This window comes from Corvus cornix, chromosome 14 (genome assembly GCF_000738735.6).
Source record: "Corvus cornix cornix isolate S_Up_H32 chromosome 14, ASM73873v5, whole genome shotgun sequence".
Taxonomy (NCBI): Eukaryota; Metazoa; Chordata; class Aves; order Passeriformes; family Corvidae; genus Corvus; species Corvus cornix.
The window spans coordinates 14,511,020-14,530,356 of NC_046344.1; the positions used below are offsets into that span (position 1 = coordinate 14,511,020).

At 51.9% G+C, this 19,337-nt stretch overlaps 1 protein-coding gene across 3 annotated transcripts; it reads right to left on the reverse strand.

Annotated features, from left to right (window-relative positions):
- Nucleotides 1-104: 104 nt before the first annotated feature.
- ANKS3 (ankyrin repeat and sterile alpha motif domain containing 3) lies at nt 105-18,287 on the reverse strand. 3 transcript variants are annotated; one of them, XM_039560481.1, is made up of 18 exons: nt 18,226-18,287; nt 13,393-13,493; nt 13,091-13,266; nt 12,474-12,672; nt 11,775-11,896; nt 11,027-11,108; nt 10,201-10,336; nt 9,728-9,886; nt 8,524-8,649; nt 7,975-8,090; nt 7,507-7,674; nt 6,910-7,034; nt 6,512-6,653; nt 5,786-5,958; nt 4,475-4,590; nt 3,431-3,514; nt 2,897-2,992; nt 105-2,673 (listed from the first exon to the last, which is right to left on the reverse strand). In XM_039560481.1, exons 3-17 carry the CDS (start codon nt 13,258-13,260, stop codon nt 2,910-2,912), a joined length of 2,001 nt encoding a protein of 666 aa, XP_039416415.1. In that variant the 5' UTR covers nt 13,261-13,266; nt 13,393-13,493; nt 18,226-18,287; the 3' UTR covers nt 105-2,673; nt 2,897-2,909. The 3 variants fall into 3 exon arrangements, with proteins under 3 accessions (XP_039416415.1, XP_039416414.1, XP_039416413.1); XM_039560480.1 differs by having other exon boundaries at nt 18,054-18,274; XM_039560479.1 differs by having other exon boundaries at nt 17,953-18,274.
- Nucleotides 18,288-19,337: the final 1,050 nt, after the last annotated feature.

Genomic DNA, 19,337 nt, shown 5'->3' on the forward strand with positions numbered 1-19,337 from the left:
AACAATTCCTTCCCACTATCCCATCTAGCCCTGCCTGCTGGGAGTAAGGAGTCATTGCCCCTTGTCCTGTCCCTTCTCCCTTCCAGAGAGACCCACACACCACAGCCAGGCTGTTCAGGTTTTATTCATTTATCCAAGTCAGCAAATGCTATTTTTCTTGGACAGCTCACCTCAGGGTAGCACCAGACTCCTGCTGCCTGCACAGCCACGCTGGCTGCAAGGAATGCTGCTTCACATCCTGCATTTAAGGAATTGCCTCCTCAGGGATACTCTCTGGTAGAAGATCCCCTCCCTGCTGTCCCCTTGTCTGCCCTCACACCCCTTGAAGCCTTTACACCTGGGCTCCTACAGCACCTATTTGGGGCCTTTTTCTTTCACACACACAGCCAATGTCTCCCTCCTTTTCCCAAGCATTCTAATCTATTGGATAGATCATGTTATCCCTCAAACCCCCTTTTTTCCAGCCTCAGACTTGGCAAAGCCAGCCCCCACATCCCTGTAGTCACCTTCCTGTTCTGCACAGCCCCCCAGTTCTGAAGGCACTGCTGAGCCAGGGCTTCCTTGGCTCTCCAGGTGTCCCCAGGCCCTTTCCCTTAGGATCTTCTGGGGGACTTTGCCTTAAATTCAAGGGAAACAGCACTAACAATCCTGTACTAGTGCAGCCAGAGGCACCACCAAGGCCAGGGAGAGACCTTGGCACTGCCCACCTATCCTCCAGTGACATGGAATGAGGGACAAAGCCCTGAACACTCTTCCCAGCACAGCCTCTGAGCAGTCTCCAGGGATGCTGCATGAGGAGAATTCCCTCCACCTCATCCAAACTCTGCAGGGTGAAGCTCCTGCAGCCCTGTCCTGCAGCTGGCACTGAGTGCCCATGTGCTCCATGGCATTTTCTCAAGATGAAAAACGAGTGCCTTGTGGTGAGGGTGGAGGGTAACCACAGGCAGGAAGCAGCACCCCAGAGGGGGGGACACTGCCAGGCACATGGGGCACAGCTGAGAGGGCCACACCTGCCTGCTTTGGGACAGGGACTGTCCCCAGGAAGCAGAGACACCCCAGGCAGAGCAGGTGTCACCCCTGCCTAAGGGGACTCAGGCAGCTCATCAGGAGGGGTGATCAGCTCAAAAGATGGAGCTGGATGGGTTTTTGTATTTGGGATCTGTAACCAAGGTCCAAAAATTAGAAGGAACACACAGTTCCATCCTCTTCCCAAAGGGACACTTCCTGATGCATCAAGGCCCTCACTCAGACTTCAGGTTTTGATTGTTGTGTTTTTCCCCCCTATGGGATTCAGGAATAAATGGGAACAGAGTCACTGGAAACCACTTTACACCAAGGTCCCTGTCACCAGGGCCCTCACCCAATCCCAGGGACAGGGCAGCCTCTTCCTGCACTGCCTGTCCTTGGCAATGCCCACCCCAGAGTGCCCTGGCAGAACTATTTCCCAAGACTAAAGCCTGCAAATGAAAGGCAGGCAGTGGTGAGGAGCAAAGCTTGGCACCACAGCTCCACCTGGGCTGTGCTTCCTTTGCCCACCTCTCATGGGGGACAGAGTTCCCTGTTCCTGCTCTGCTGCCTTGGCATTCCCCTGCTTGCCAGAGGCATGGGAAGCTCAACAGTCCCAGCTCTTCCTTCTCTCTCCTGTCTTTCCAGGGGAACAGCTGCCCTGCTGGGATCTTGGCCCTGGCAAACTAGACCAACAACCTCTGCCATAAAGCACTGACCACAAAGCCAGGGTTTTGGGGATGGAGTAACTGTGATGTCCTGGTTCTGGCCAGGGGTCATTTTTGCAGGACCAGGACCTACCTTGTACACTTTTGCTATTACTGTTGTTGCTGTTACTGCTTCTTATCTCATTGCTGTTTCCAGTAAATTGCTTTTATTTCAATCAGTGATCTTCACCTTTTGTGCCAGTTCTTCTCTCCATCCCACCCCAGAGGAGGGGAGGAGGGGCAGTGAGTGAGGTGGGAGTGTTTCAGTGAATGCCATTCCTAAACCACCACATGTGACCACACCCAGCCCCTGAGGACAGCAAGAACCCAAAGTGAACCAGAGTGGGCTGGTGGGAGGAACAGGCTTTGAAGCCCAGATCTGGGATGGCAGCAGAGCAGACATTCCAACAGGAACAGGGCTGCACTTCGAGCTCCCCTGCAGCTCAAAGAGCCAAAACATCACAAACTCCACTCCCTTCACCCCTCCAAAACAAACTTCCTTTTTTATGGCCTCAGATCCATTCTCTGGGCCAATCCCCATGGCACAGGAGGAGCCAGGGACACATTTCAGAGGCCCTGGGGAGCTTGGGATGCAGAAAAGGATAATGAATTGATTGCTGTGTGCAACTGTCACCTTTCTATCACCACCCAGACCTGAACAACAAGGGCTGCAGGAAGCTGAAGGCAGATAAAACTTCCAGGCTTGGAGCTTCTCCTCCAAACCAAAACCTTTCAAACAAAGATCCTGGGAACCTTGAGTCAGGCCCCAAGAGCTGCTGGTTGTTGTCCTCTGCTGTCCCTTGTCCTCCCAGCTGTGTTCTCTGGTGGCCACGGCCTCCTCCGTGCCCTGCCAGCCGTGGTGGCCCTCGGCAGAGCCACGGTGCTGCTGGCACGGCCCCTGTGCTCCCTCTCCCAGGCACACTCAGCTTCCGGGTGGAACAGTCACCCGACGTCAGTATTCCTGCAGCCACCAGGGAAAAGGGGACAGTCACCCTCTGGGGGCACACAGACACAAGGGGGATATGGATTTTCCAAAGGGAGAACCAACCAGAGGGCACACAAGGACGAGTCAGAGCCCAGCCCTGTGTGTGGGCTATGAGTGAACTCTGGGGACAGGGCAGTGAGGGATGGTGTCCCCTCAGTGCCACAGCCTGGGACAGGGCAGGGCAGCTGTTCCCACTCACCCTCCTGGCTTGGTTATGGCTTTGGCCAGCTCTGCCCGCTCTGCCCCAGGGCTTGGAGCCTTTGGAGGTTTTGAGTCACAGTCTGCAGAGCTTTTCCTGAGGACAAAGCAAAGGGGAAAAGCAGCATTAGGAAGGGGCCAGGAAACAGGAAAGAACAGGCTGCACTCAGCCACTGCTGTGCTGCTTCCCTGCTCTGAAAACAGGGGTGTCTCTACTGTCTGCAAGTTGCTGGGACAAATTCCTGTCACCAGGAGAACAGGACGCAGGATTAGGGAACCACTTCCCCAGCAGCTCTCTCCACAGCAGGAGATGCTGGGACCATCCCCCCTCATCTCTCAGCCTGGACCTGTCACCAGGGGATGAAGTAGAGCCCAAGATCTGCAGCAAGAATAAGTTGCCAGCACCAACTCCAGCGCCTGGAAGCTTCCCTGAAGGAGCAGGGATTGTGGAGTGTCTCCCAACAACCGCTCCAAACCACCAAACCCCACCCAGCACAAGAGTCCCTCCACATGCCCAGAGCCCTTCCCACCTTACCCATCTCTCCCACACACTCCTCCAGCACAGCTGACAGCTCAGGCAAGCTCAGGAACTTCAGGGAAGGTGGCCACCCTTCCAGCACTGCAAGGACAAGGACACAGTTAATCCATCTGCATGCTCTCTGGGACACAGCACACGAGGGGTTGGGTGTTGCTGGGAAGCATCCCCAGCCTAAGGGGTTCCAGTTAGGGGTTCTGAATCACATAGGAAGAAAGGTGCAGCTGCCTGTGCCAAACTGAGGAGTTTTCTGGCAATTCTACCACTTAGGAATTTACGTTTTTATGCTGGCTGGGTTGTTTATTAAGAGAATCTTAAAGGGATTAAGTGTAGTGGACAGAAATCAACAGGATCTCTACTCGTCTCACTTCTAAGACAGGCAGCAAAGAACAGGTCACCAGGAACATGGCACAGGGAGCAAGGTCAGAATCTCAGAATCATGGAATGGTTTGGGTTGGAAGGGACCTTAAAGTCCATCCCATTCCACCCCCTGCTGTGGATAGGGACACCTTTCACTAGACCAGGTTGCTCCAAGCCCCGTCCAAGCTGGCCTTGAGCACTTCCAGGGATCATTTACCAACTGCTAGGGACAAGGAGTTGCTGGATCAGGCCTGCCCAGCCAGAGGTTTGTCCCATGGATCCAACAGCAAAATCCTCCAAACTGGGTTAGGGAACCAACCACATCTCCTGGTTCAGACCCTGCTCCAGTGCACAGGGTGGTAACAAACCTGAGCTGCAGCCACAGGCTCACGAAGCAGAGCTGTCACTGAGGCCTGTGCTACAGCTCTGCATTTTCAGCCACAAACACCTGCCAGACCCCAAAACTTCCCACTTGCTGAGAACCAAAACTTGCTGAGAAACTCAGCAAGTTAAACTCCAAGTGCCCTGAGAGCCTTAAACGCTTCTCCTGAGCAAGAATTAAACTCACTCTAAGAGTTTGGCTGCTCACCCATTCCCAGCTGTCTGACTTCATCCTTTCAGCAAGGAAAGGCAAGCAGGGGGGTTGCTCTGGGCTCCCCCTCTGCAGCTGGAGCTGCTGCTCACCTGGGCGCTCCCCGGGCCGCCGGCTCTCCCTGGTGCCGCGCCGCTCCCACATGTCCAGCGCTCCTTCATCCGCCCGCTCCGGGCCCAGCCGGGCCGACAGCTCTGCCTGGCAGCTCCTGCCAAACCACACCACAGCCATCAGCAGGGCCCAGGGACATGCTGGGAGTGACACTGCACACTCCTACAGCCTGCAGTACCTGCGTGGGGTGCCCAGGCAGCACCTCTAAGGTGCTGGGGTACAACCTGCTCCTTGCTGCTTCCCAGGAAGAGGAAGTGGTGCCCCAGCCCAAGCTTGGGGCACTGGCACTGCTCAGCTCCCAGCCACTGCTCCCCATCTGCAGCCACAGCCAGCTTTGCCCTGTTCACAGAGGAGCTGCGGGGGGGGACAAGACAAGGAGGGGCTGGGGTGAGCAGCAGGAAGCCCAAGCCAGGGGCTGTGCCTGGTCTGTGTGAGAATCAAGCCGGATCCAAGGTTTCTAATGGGCAAAAGAAAAGACCTCAGGACAGGCAGGAGGGGTACCCAAGTTGTCATCACCAACATCAAGCCTGTCATCACCATCACCATCAATTCAAGCAGTGTCTGTTCAGAGCATGCCAGGGCCCTTCCACAGCAGCCTCAGCTCCTCAGTCAGGAGGAAAAGTCAGGCTCTGCCCCTTGCAGTGGGAATATTGCTCTGCTGAGCTTCGGGATCCAACTTCAGCTCACCCTGGCTTGGCAGCAAGCAGACCCCACTCCCTCTGGGCTAGGATCCATAAGCAGCAGGATTTATGCCACTTTCAGGGATGTCCCTGTTCTATCAATGGGCAGAACAAGGCCTGTAACAGGAGTCCAACTGGGGCAGAGAGAAAAGCACCACAAAGGCAGTAAAAGGAATGTCAGGAGGTGGGACAGGGCCGGTTTTTCTGCCAGGTGTCACAGAGTTGTAAGAAAAGTATTCTTCACTTGCAAATCACTGCACATCCTTTGATAGGTTATGAGTTAAAAACTCCTTTTTGTATTTACCTGATCACCAAGTTTTACCCTGGACACTGGGTAAGCACAAAACCTCAGCCTTTTGGTTGCTTCTAGTTGAAACAGGAGCACGCAGCACCCCCAAAAAGGCCACTTACAGCTCATGCCTCTGACCAAAGCTTCACGTGTGCTCCCGTGGCTGTGGCCTTCCACTAGGGAAAGTCAGGCAGGACCCAAAATGTGTTCAGGTACCAGGTGAGCTCTCCTGCCTTACCCTGAGCATCACCTGTAAGACCACCAATATGACCCCAACTCCCATTTCCCAGCAGTCTCAGTGTCACTTCCTGGGAATGACTTACTTGATCTGATCCAGCAGGACTCCAGCATCTTTGGTGATGGCCTGAGCCTCTCTGAGCTGGCACTGGATGGCATTCCAGGTCTCATCCCGCTCCATCAAACAGCTCTCAGCCACTGCACGCAGCTTCTGCTCCTGGCACACCTGGCCCTTCATCACCTGCACCTCTTCACACCTCTGCAGCAGAGCACACTGGGGATCAGGCTGGGAGTACTGAACATCTCCTACCTGCTGCTCTCACATGTCCCTGGAGTCCCTGCTGTTTTAATGTCCTAGGCAGCCAGAACGTTCCTTTCCAGTGGAAAAGGAAGCTGGATGAAGCTTGTATACTGAGTACAGGTTCTCTCCACACCAAGCCCAGCCCCACAGTTAACAATTCTCCCTTCCTCTCTGTTTACAAAGTTACTCATTAGTCCAAACTACCCAAACCAACACAAGTCTGTTCACTGATGGCTGCACAACTTCACCATAAAAATGACACTGCTGGAAAAGAGTAGGGATTTAATTCCTGCCCCTGGCTCCTATAGCTCTCAGTTGGATGGGAAACAGACACAAAGGAGCACAAAGGATGAGGAGTGGATAAGCTGTACTTGTGGTGTACTTGACACCAACTGCGTCCACTACAACTCATGGTCTGGGGTGAAGGAAAAACATCAGAGGCACAACAAAAACACAGCGCTGATCACTTCCTGCAGGATGTAGGGCCCTGAGGAGCTCCCAGCAGCCTCACCTTGTGCAGCTGGATGGCCAATTCCTGCATCTCCGCTTCCAGCCGATCAGCGTAGGCCAACTCCAGCGCGTCGCTGGGCGGGCGGGCGCTGCTGTGCCAGCGCGCGATGGCTGAGGTCATCTTCCTCTTGGGGCCAAACAGCCTGGGGGGATGGAACCGACAGGGGTCAAGCCCTGCACCACCTGTCCCTAAGCCCAACGGGGTGCCATGAGGATCTCCGCAGTGTCCTGGCCTCTCAAAGGTACCTCCAGAAGCAGGAGCATGTTACAGTGAGGACATGGGGATGTCAATTTGTGTGGGAGGCAGCTGAAGAGAGCAGCACTCCCCAGCTAAACCCTCCTGACCAGGGTGGACATGGTTGGTAAGGGAAAGCTGGGAAGGACAAGACAGACACTCACGTGATGCCTATTTCCTTCAGGTCACTCTCTGTGAGGGTCAGGAAGATCCGGAGGTCCACGTCTTGCTCTTCAAACACCTGCAGGTACTTCAGGCACCCAATCTCCTCAAGGAATGTTGCCAGGTCCTGCAGCCCAGACAAAACAAACTTACTGATACCTTCACAACAAAAGCATCACCATTCCTCTTAATCATAAACATCTGCTTCCTTGTGCTGTTGTAACACCTTTCTGGGTTCCACAAGCAACCACAACTTCCTGTGGTTCCCAGCCCTTCTCCACAGTCACACACCAGGACTGGTCTCTCTGCTGCAGCCACAGCCTCTTCTAATAAGTGCAGAGCAGAATGACACAGCACCATCCACCCCAGCCCACACCACTGCCAACTGTGATGCCCACCCACAGGCCTGAAGGGTCTAGGAAACCCCTCCAAGCAACAGCAACATCTCAGCAAACAGCTCCTGTACAAGAAATTGCTGTTTCACAAGAGTTTTGGTTTGAGCAGAGGTTTGATGTTTTCCAAGATGTTCTGGTGACCTTGGAAAAGCCTCCCACGCCTGGCACAGTGACAGAGCCTGCAGGACAAGTCTGTGTGGTTACCTGGGGCCCTGTGTAGGCCGGGGGCTCAGGAAGGACCAGGTGCTGGCTGCAGCCCCCAGCCTTCCCCAGGCAGTGGCTCCACTGGCTGTCACTGTTGCTGTAGCGAGCCTTGCCCTTAAAGCTCTTGGCTTGTTTCCGACTCGGGGGGCTGTTGGCATGGTCAGAGTCCTGGAAAAGGAATAAAACACGCTCAGAATGGAAAGGATGACTGTGCAGAGATGTCAGGATCACTGGGGCTAACAAGTGCAGACTCCTCCAAGACCTAAAGGCCCTCTTGTACTGCAGCCCAGAGCTGCCTTGACCAATGTGAGCTGTGAGTAACCTCCAACCTCTTCCCCTTCCTTGGTTTTCCTGTCCCTGGAACATCACCTTTCCTCACCCAGCCTGGTCCTGCAGGTTCCCATGGGAGTAGAGTCACCCAAGGGTGACAGCATTGCCCAAGCTGAAGGCAGAGAAAGGAAAATCCACCTCATTGCTTTCCAAGGAGCCTTCACTGCTGAGTCCTGGGATTCTGATCAGGCATTCGCTGCTGCTGCTGCTACTCCTGATGGTTCCCAAGCTGTTGCTGGACAAAACACTATCCTCTGGATAGGAACAGGAAAAAACGTTTAAGTACAACTTTGTTACATTCTGGTTTCCTTACACAGTTACCAGTAAAACCTCCTGGAGGTGCAAAGGGAGGGGAAACCCAGAAAAAGGCTTCATGGGCAGCACTCAGGAAACAAGAGAGCCCTGAGGGAGAAATACCACAGTCTCCACAAGTCATCTTTCCCCAAGTCCGTTTGCTACAGAGACACTTCTGGAAAGAGCCATGCTCTCTCCCACCCTCCTTCAGATTATTTGTGCAAATTGATGAAATTACCATGCTAAGCTTTATCTTCTGTAGCTAAACCATCCCAGCTTTCCTTTAGGAGAGACATTCCAATCTTAGCATCTTACTGGGAAGGGAAGCCAAGGCCTGGACTCACACCCAGCTGTGCACTGCAAGCTACACCATGTTCTGAGACAGTGACTTACCCCTGCTGCTGCTGCTCTCCACATCCAGCTCATTAATTGGGGAGGTGACATCCCTGTTCCTGATGACACCTGGCTCACAGCTGCCATCATTGCTGAAGGTGACATAGCCCTGAGGGGGCACCTGCTCTGTGTGTAACAGGAAAGGGAGAACAAAGATTAGTATGCAAGTTATCAGGGAGGCTCCTGCAGAGAATGCAACCACTCATGGATGTGAAAAAAAACAAAATGTGAGACTGCCCTCTCAACTGGCAGGTTTCATTCTAAAAAGCAGAACACCTGAGAAATGCAGATTCCTGCAGTTCCCTCACATTGCCCCACAGCAAATGTACTTCATCTACACGCTTACATTGAAAGTAGTCAGAGGAAACCTCATGGCAGAGATGTACCTTCAACAGCAGTTCCAGCATTCCCTCTCCTCTTTATACCCAAATTCCAAAAGGGGAGAAGCAGCTGCTTAAGAGAGCAAGGTGCCAGCTGTGTCCCACTCCCAGCCCTGCACGCCCTGCAGAACCAAGCCCTCTGCAGCTGTGCTAAAACACCAGGAGCATCCCACTGGCATTTAAGAAGCTGATAGTATCACTCCAATACAGGCTGTGGGATAACACAGACTTATGTTTAAGAGAATGAACTGAGCTTTGAACACGCTTTCAAGTCCATAATCTTGGTTATTCCAGGCAACCAATCTGAGAAATACCCATGACAGACAGTAAAACCTCCTAGCACTGCATCCAGGGGCTGATGTCTGAAATGGGATCATCTTTCTCTTGGTCTGTTGCAAAGGTTTTGCAATCTCATTTTTAGAGGCATTTAAAGCATCAAGGAAGGCAAAACTCACAAGATCACTCTCATGATCAATGATTTCTTGGCCACTGTGACCCCTCCCTGTCACCAGCTTGAGAAGGGCTCTCAAACTTTTGAGCCTGTCTCAAGAAGGGAAACTGAACTGTTCTCAAGAGTCAAGGGAACAGTAATTGAGGTGAGAGCAGAAAAGTATCCCACTCATGAATATCCAGCCTTGACAAGAGTTCAGGGGGTTTTCTTTCTAACCCAGACAGTGGATAGTGAACACCATCATACAAAGCTGTCTTTGTTCTGTACAAAGCACACATGAATCCCAAACAAACAGGAAAAATGTGTAGCAGGAACAGTTGCAGTGCATTTGAGGCCTCAGGGGACTGTCCCTCAGGCTCCCAACTCTCCTCACCATAGTGAGAATGCTTCCTTCCTCCAATCCCAACTGCTGTGATCTTGGCCAATGCCTGGGGCCCCTCGTGGATGCTGGGACCCTTGGTCCTACGAGCAGGTCTCTGTCTCTGGGGAGCAGAACATGATTCATCTGAAGAACTCAGCTCTTCATATTTGCCTGTAGTTCAAACACAGGTTGTTAGCAGCACAGGAAGTCATTCCCCTGCTTTACTTGCTACTGGTCCCATAAATGCAGTGGGAAGAAAAAGGGAAATGTTAAAAAGTGAGGGTGAAACAGCTAAACTAGGTCAGAAAGGGGCCAGCAGACAAGAGTTGTTGGATTCATGCCTCTTCCATTCTCAGAAATGCTGGAATTTCCAGGATAGACCAGCACCAGCACTACCCCATATACACAGTATAATATACTTTCAAACTATCAAACACCTCCCTTCAGGTTCCACCTCAAAGTGAATGAGGTAAAACATCTGTTACCTGGACCTCTGCAGAAGACCTTGGGCACTGGGGCTGCATGCAAATCTATCAGCCCCACAATCTTGGTGTGGCCATACTTCATGGCCAGGGTCCGTGCTGTGGCTCCAGTGTTATCTCGGACATCTGCCTTCACTCCCTGCAGAAAAAATACCTGTTTAAGTGCACATGGCAGAGGGCAGTATAGAAAGTACATATGTATATTAAAAAAACCCCCCAAGGATTGTCTTAGCTCCTCCATCAGCAATACAGGCTCACTTTTGACAGGCAGCTCAAGCAGCACTAATACCCTGAATGCCTTTCTAGCTGTCTCCAGTCTCTCCAGTCCCTGAATGCCAAATAGCCCCAGCATATGGCTCTTGTGCATTGCTGCCACTGGGAACTGGTTTGTTTGATCTGAAGTGTTTTGTATTGCTGCCTCCTTCTGGCAGTAAGATGAACCAGTCAAATGGGATGAAAACCAAATCGTGTAAGAGCCCTGAATGCTCATAAGCTTTTGGATGCAGGATGTCCACTAGCCTGAGCATGCAAGCCTGTAAATACAATAAAAGAATTACAGCTCTGTTTTCTACTTCAGTCATTACTCAGTTAAATCTGGACAGTCACACCTCACTCCTACTCCTGCAAGGCCAGTGTAAAATCATGGTACCAGCCTGCAGAAAGCAGGTACTTTTGAAACAGTCCTCAAAGTCTGGGACTTCAGATGTGACTGTCATCAAGGAGCAAACATAACACTGTCAAAAAAAGTCTGGTGTCAAACTTGTGGTAGTTCCTCTGAGGGCTGGAACCAGAGACTTTCAGCTACACAGAGAACTGTCAGGACACTTACATGATTGAGAAGGTACTGAACAATTATCTCATGGCCAGAAGCAGCTGCTTCCATCAGAGGTGTGTATCCATAGACTGGCTCCCTGGGGAGAGAACAGACACATGGACTGGTACAACCACAGCTGAACTGTGCTGCAGTTTTGCCATACCCTAACAGAGCATTTCCATCCCTCAACCTTTGCTGAGCACAGACTATGATGTACTGGCTGTCCTGCTGTAAAATTCCCTGGGGAGATTCAGTGTTCCTAAATTGGCTGCACAGCAACAGATTACTCTTCCAGCTGCAGGTCTGCCTTTAAGAGCCCAAATCAGTTTTGCAGGAGCTAATAAGGCAGGAACCTCTTGTTGCCCTCAGGCAGTTCCACGTGCATAAATGTATGACAGCCACCAAGGCATGGGAATGCAGGGCACACTTCAAAAACCAGCCTGAATTCTGAGTATATAAAATAATCAATAGAAAGACTTGTGAAGTGCAGTTGAGTTCAGAAGGTGTCAGTGTTTAGCTGATCATTAAACAAGCAGTAAATCTAATTTCCCTTGATCTTAGTTTAATAAACAGGGACAGCATGGGCAGACTTCAATTCAGTTTGCAGGTCACCTGTCCCTGCATTAGCTGTGCCATACATCCTAAGGTACAGGGGGAAGACAAAAGCAGGTGTCTGTTGGAGTGTGTTCATCTGCCACCTGTTGCTTTCACACTGAATGACAAATGACAATGAAATGACAATGGAATGAAGATTCCTCCTTACTTGCAGTTGGCATTTGCCCCATTCTCCAGTAAGAACTTGACCATCTGCTGGTGCCCAGCGCTGGTGCAGTGGAACAAGGCAGTCCAGCCATGGATGTCCTTCATCTCCAGCTCTGCCCCTTGCTGCCAAGAGAACAGACAATGCTCCTTACTGCACCTGCTCTGCTCAGTGTGGATGCTGAAAGCTTGATCACAGAGAAATTTTCCAGCTTTCTGCCAGCATCCGTGTGAGAGTCTTGCTTTCACACACACGCTGGCTGGGAACAGTGAGAGGTTTTTGTAAACTAGTACCTTTATCTTGCAGCTGCACAGTTTGTTATGTTACTGACTGGAGAAATATTTTGAAATGGATGTTGTAGGGTTTAACCAATCATTCTAAGAGGTGGAAGGTCAAAGGACCAATAACCTTATGCCATTCAAGCAAACCAGGTTATATAAATGAGTTTGGAAATTAATAAATAATTCCATTCCCTTCCTCTGGACTGAAGTCTGTATTGCTTTTCTTGTCATCCCCAGTACAACAGCAACAGCTCAGGCTTTCAGCCACTGCCCCTCTGTGCTGGGACACCAGGAGTTTAAATCAAATCCCACCATGAAGCTGAACTCACAACAGAACACAAAGTGGCCACTTGTGGATAATCCCACCATGAGCATTTAAACCACGTGCTGTGGCTTTACCTGTTTTTTATGGGATACACACCTGTAGAAGGAAGTAAGCAACACTCTCGTTGCCACAGCTGGAGGCCAGCATGAGGGGGGTCTGCCCTTCTGGGGTGGGGATGTTCACATTCACTCCCGCTTCCAGCAGCAGGTGCACGATGTTGTCGTGGCCGATGTAGGAAGCATACATGAGTGGGGTCCAGCCCCCACAGTTCCTCTGGTTCAAATCCAGGTCTCCACTAAGGAACAGAGGAAAGAAGTCACATGAACTACTGGGCAGGAGCTGTGGACCACAGCTGGCTCCTGCAGACTCTTGTTATCAGCATTGTACTGAAAGAATTCTAGCACTGAAGCCTGCAGGGGAATTTCTACCAGCTCCAGCACAACCTCCCCCAAATCGCAGAATCACAGAATGGTTTGGGTAGAAGGGACCTTCGAGACCACCTCATTCCACCCCCATGCCATGAAAGGGACACACCTCCCACTAAAACACTAAGGAGCTAATTTTTATCAACAGATTTGCCCCTGGAAACTTTGTGCCAAGAACCCTTTGGGAGTCCCAGTGACATGTCCCCGTTGCCCTGACCAGTGCGGCACTGGTGACAACCACACCTGCAGCAGGTGGCACCCCAGCTGTGCCCCCCCAGCCCCTCTCACCGCTGGATGCACTCCTGCACCACTTCATACTGCCCGACGGAGGAGGCTGTGTGCAGGTCCAGGGGCACATCCAGCTCCTCCCGGCAGACCACGTGCCCGACGCCGTGCCACATGGAGAGGCTGCGGCTCAGCAGCTCCGACTCGCTGGCTTCGTCACTCAGCTCCGACATCCCGCCCTGAGGAGCCAAACCAGAGCACAGCATTCAGCTGCTGATCCCCATCTGACACAGGATTACAGCTCCAAGGTGCCACAGGCTTGGAAGGTGAGGCCAGCTCAGATGTGTGGGGTTTCAAATTCTTACCTCAACTTTGATCGACTCCTCAGCCTGAGGCAGTAACAGTTGCTGAGAAGACTCTGCTGGAAGTTCTCTCTTACTGCAGGGAGCTCTGGGATTCCAATACACTGGAAAAATAAAAGGCAATAATGCTAAAACCCACATCTTTCAAATCTCATTTTAAGATTCCAGAAGCTTTATTTCCTCCCTGCCTAATCCAAACATGCCTAAGGCAGCTTTGAATAACTTCGGCAAGAGAAGACCAAACATCTATTTAAGAACTGAAGGTAGCTTAGTGTTATACAAAAGGATGTAATTCTTGCTCTGCATGTTTTATAATGCAGGGAGAGAATTAAGAATTCATGTGTCAGACATTCCTGGTCTTCTCCATCTGTCTTGCATTACAGGATGGCCCTGATTAAATTAAGACACAGTCATTAATAACGACAACTGTCCACTGCTCCCAAAGGCAGTCAGTGTCACCTGAAGAGGGTGCACACTCCACTGTCATCAGGTTCTAAGCAGATTGTTTCTCCCATTTATTGTTTCAGCCCTTCACAGACAGCCCAGCCCCACCTCAGTGAATCCTGGAAAATGCTGAAACACTGGGAGCAGCAGCACACCCCCATCCTGCAGACACAACTTAATTACACAGCTCCTCCAGCTCCAGGACTGCCTGAAAGGTTTATCCCAGCCCCAGCCTTGGGGAGCAATTGCAGATTCATCATTTGAACCTCTCACAGGAGAGTGTTCTTGTTTGGCACTCCATGAAGAGCTGCTCAGCACAGCTGCATCCAGCAGCTGAGGGCTTCAGCTGCAGCTCCAGCACAGGTTGGAAGGGACCACTGGATGTCATCTCACCCAACCTCCCTGCTCAAGCAGGGTCTTCTGAGCACGTTACGCAGGGCTATGCCCAGGTGGGCTTTGAATACCTCCAGAGAAGGAGATCCACAGCCTCTCTGGGCAGCTTGTTCCAGGCAATCCCATGGGAATTGCTTTCCCCTCCCTGTAGTCTCACTGCCCACCATGCAGAACTCCTGGGGTTTGCCTGGTGCCTCTATATAAGCTAAAACAACATAAAGTCTTTCTTCTTCCTGATAACTTCTTGCCAGTTTAAGTGCTTTGATTCATTCTGGGGTCAGGCAAATCCCAAATGCGGCACTGGTCAGGAATGAAAGAAAGCAGGAACAGGCTTTTCAGCAGCAGTTGCTCTCTAGATTCCCTCAGCTGTAACATTTCAAAACCATACTCCTGTTTTCTCAACAACTGGGAGTCTTTGCCTTGCAAGGACCATCCCCTGTCTTACAGTATAAGAAAACACCTCTAATTCTTACCTCTTCACTCCCCACCTGGATCCTTTCTCTCCCACCTTCCTTTTCTTCCCCTCCTTCATCCTCAGCTTGTTAAGACTATAAAAGCACCGTGTATTCTACTTCATCAACTGGTAATTATTTCCCTTTAAAAATATCTGTAAAAGCACCTACTTTGCCTGACAGCAGCAATTTGTACTGCACTGGGCAACCCAGAGGCCTCAGACAAGAATATGCAGAGCACAAGTGGAAGGCCTGAACACCTCACAATCAAAACACAAGAAGAGCTAAGTGGGTTGAAGTGGATCATGAGGGGGAAAGTAGGAGTTTCTCACTAAAACAGATTAAAGCTGTCTCAGGAAGGCCAAAAGGCAGTGAAAGGAGGTAAAATCCAGGGCAGTTTGTAGAAGCACATCCAGGTGCAAGTGAAGCTTGTTGTTCTCTGCAGCCCTCTTGTTAACTGGGTACATTAATTATAAACCACTCAGGTGTTTAGTCTTTGTCACAATCAGCCCCACTCAGGTACAAGTTACCAACACAGCCGTGGTGAGGTGATCCACAGCCAACAGGGCAAAAACAACAGGACAGAACATCCAGGACACTCAGCCTCACTCCTACACCTCCCCTGTGCTCTGCCTACATATTTGCTTTTTGATTTTTATTTTTTTAAAGCTCTGAGATTTCCTCTCAGACTGAACTTCAGCAGGATATCAGCTCTGCAAGCACCTGTGAGGACAGCTGCTCACCATCTCCAGGAAAACAACAAGAGTGATCAGAGCTCTCAAGACTGAAATGGAAAGACCTGGGTGAAAACAAAATTTGGGGTTGTCTGGTCCAAAGAGGAGGGGCCTGAAGGGGACATGTGACACAGGCATCCAATACAAAATAATCCATAATAGCATGGAATACCAGGATGGTTTGGGTTGAAGGGACCTTAAAGATCATCTCATCTCACCCCCTGCCATGGGCAGGGACACCTTCCACTATCCCAGGTTGCTCCAAGCCCCATCCAGCCTGGCCTTGGTCATTTCCAGGGCTCCAGGGGCAGCCACAACAGATATTAAGAAGCTCAAGTCATAGCACGGAACACTTCAGATAAAGGCCACAAAAATCCCTGTAAAAGTAAACATGAGAGTACTGAGGGAGATTGGGTTACTAAAAATAAGTTTGACAAAGACCTGAACATTCACAGGCTGTTCCCCTGCTTCCAGGCACAGTGACCAAATTCACATTTGTTAGAGACCTCCCTCAGCTCTGCTGTCCTGGTTTCAGCTGGGATAGAATTCATTCCCAGCAGCTGGCACAGGCCATTTTGGATTTAGGATGAGAAGAATGCTGGTAACACACTGATGTTTTGGATGCTGCTATCCAGTGCTTACCTTAAATCAAGGACTTTCCCATGCTCTACTAGCAAGGAGGTGCCCAAGAAGCCGGGGGGGGAAGAGCTGACCCAAACTGGCCAGAGAGATATTCCATTCCACAGAACATCACTCCCAGTATATGAACTGGGGAGGTTGGCTGGGAGGGGCCAATCATAGCTTGGATATGGGATGGGAATCAGACAGCAGGTGCTGAGCAACCATATTGCTTTTGAGTTTCTTTTGGGTTTTATTTATTTTCTCGTTATAATTATTATTATCATTATATTTGACTTTGCTTCAGTAATCAAATTGTTCTTACCTCAAGCCATGAGGTTTTTTTACTTTTCTGATTCTCCTCCCCATCCCACTGGGATAGAGGAGGGAAAAGCAGCAGCTTAGTACTTAGTAACCAGCTGGGGTCAAGCCATGACACCTGTGAGGCTGCTGTAATTATTATTATTAAATTTAAACCATCAGCACACAGCTATTTATCAGGATCAGAGCTCTACAGTGCTGGGGCACAAAACAGGCAGCAAACCCCACATTGCCCTGGATTCAGAATTTGCTGTTTGAGCAAACCAGAGGGCAGAGAAAAAATAAACTTAGTAAGAAAACTGCAACAAAACACACCTTAGAGCCACACTAAAATAAAGGGGAGGTGATTTGAGAAGCAACCATCCTCCAAACACAGAATAAATCCAACACTGCCCATTAATCACCCTCACCAGGCACTGCTCAGGTCCAGGCTCCGCTCAATTCACTCTCTCACATCCCCTCCCACAAGCACAGGTGACATCCACATGTGTCCTTCTGTCCCAAAATAGCGACACCCAAGGCAGCACAAGAGTGGAGGTTATTGGAGGTTCCAACTGAGCCATCAAGCTCACAACAGAGAGTCATGGAATATTCGGAGTGGGAAGGGACCTACAAGGACCAACTAGTCCAGCCCCTGGCCCTGCACAGACACCCCAACAACCCCACCCTGGGCATCCCTGGCAGCGCTGTCCAAACGCTCCTGGAGCTCTGGCAGCCTCGGGGCCGTGCCCATTCCCTGGGGAGCCTGGGCTGTGCCCAGCACCCTCTGGGGAAAGAGCCCTTCCCTGATCTCCAGCCTGACCCTGCCCTGGCGCAGCTCCAGCCGTTCCCTGGGTCCTGTTCCCTGCTCAGCCCCCGCTGAGCTCTGCCCTCAGGCTCCTTCTCCAGCTGAACAATCCAAGCGCCCTCAGCTGCTCCTCAGACCCTTCCCCATGCCCATGTCCCTCCTTTGGACACTCTCCAACAGATATCCTTCTGATATCGCGGCTGCCCCCAAGACTGGACATGAGGCCCCATCAGTGGGGAGCAGAGCAGGAACACGCTCCCCTTCTGCTCCCAACTTAGCTCTATTTCCACTAAGTCCAGCAACAACTTATTGGAGGGAATAAAAAGCCTTGTTACATCCCTTCTAGGTGCAATTTTTATCAGCTCAGCCACAGCAACAAGAATCAGAACATCTCATTTTTGCACTGTGTCATCTGCTGAGTGATTCAGCTGGCACAAATCACAGCTGCAGGAACCACATCAGGTTCCAGAGGTGGGTGAGAGAAAACATTCCTGGACCCACAACACTCGCGTTTAATCCTACCCATGTCTGTTGAAAATACTCAGAATACACCAAGCTCTTCATCTTTTAATGCTTGGACTCAACGATCTTAAAGCTCATTTCCAACCTGAGTGATTCTACCACGAGCCTGCCAGTATCAGGCACGTTAAAGCACATCAAACAACCTCGGAAAAACGAGGCAAGGGGCACAAAACAACTCGAGCAGGCACATTAGGGAGCACATTTCCCGTACAGGGGCTGTGCCCGCCAAGGCAGCCGGACACGGCACCCGCACGGCTCGGCCCGGGCACGCTCCGGTCACACAGCAACGCACCTGAGGCAGACCCCGCGCGGTGGGAGCGGCCAAAGCGGCCGCGGCACGGCTGTTACCGAACGCCTCACAGCGGAACGGCTCCAGGGGCGTTATCTCCGCACCTGCCTCCCTCGCGGCCCTGCTGGCAACGCGGCCTCAGCATCGCAGACTTCAGCGAGCCAGTCGGAACCGCTGCGGCCACGGACCCAGGGAGGACGGGGAGTGGCCGGGGCCAGCCCCAGAGGTGAATGCTGCCACTGCTGCTCCTCCCGCTGTCCCGTCCCTGCCCCTCACCTGGCGCCCCAGTGAGCGCCGCCGCCGGAACTAGTCCCGCCCGCGCAAGGCATGCCGGGAGCGCCCCGCCTTCCCGAGCGGCGGACTACAACACCCAAGAGCCCCCGCGGCGCCGGGCCAATGGGAGGAGCCCGTGTGAGGGGCGGGGCGAAGGGCAGCCAATGGGGTTGGGGCTAGCGGCGGGCGGTTGTAGCGAGCACCCCGAGGACGCGGCCCCGTAGCGCTGTCCCCGGCCCTGCAGCGCTGTCCCCGGCCCTGCGCTCGTCCCAGTGCCGCCGGTTCGCTGTGCCCGCGTTCCGGTCCGGCGCTGAGCGGGGCGGTGGGCGCCGTGAGTGAGGGGAGGGGAGCGGGGCGGGGCCGGGGGCGCGGGAGCCGCGTTGCCATGGGGACGGTGCGCGTGCGCCGCGCGGCCGCCATTGTGGGGCTGTGAGGGGGGGCCCTCAGCCGAGCCCCGTCCCTGTCCAGTGCTGGGAGCGGGGACTGCGGTGGCTCTGCCCCGAAGCCAAGCTGTGTCTCCCACCATTACCAGTGTCTTCTCCGCTTCTCCTTCCCAGCGAGGGAATGTGACAGCGAACGTCAGTTCTGGTGACACGGAGAAGCTCAGGGTTTCAAGGCTCAATTAGAGTCATTAATGCTGGAAAAGCCCTCCAAGATCATCAAGTCCAACATTCGACCTAACACCTCCATGTCCAAGCTCTCCAGCAAGTGCTTGCTGTGTTACTGCTAACAAGTGTTTGATTTAAACACAGAGCACTGCTTGCTCCCACGGAGGATGTTGTATTTGCTAACTGACGAGTCAGATCCAGTCTCCATCCATAACCTTGGGATATTTATCTCTGAATTTGGCACAGGGAGCCATGCTAGGCAGTTTGTTTTATCCCCATGGGGCTCCTCGGGCTCTTGGCAAGCTCTGCTTGGTGTCAGAGCACAGTGCTCCAGCCATGAAGATTTCCCTCTGCTTTATCTAAATGAAATTCAGGGGTTGTCTCACACCAACCAAACCATCACAGATATGGCCTATGAAGTATTTACAGAGGCAATTTGCAAGTTATGAACTTCCCAGGGAGTAAGTTGAGTTTAACTTCACGTTTTTAGGAGTATTACTGGCCAAT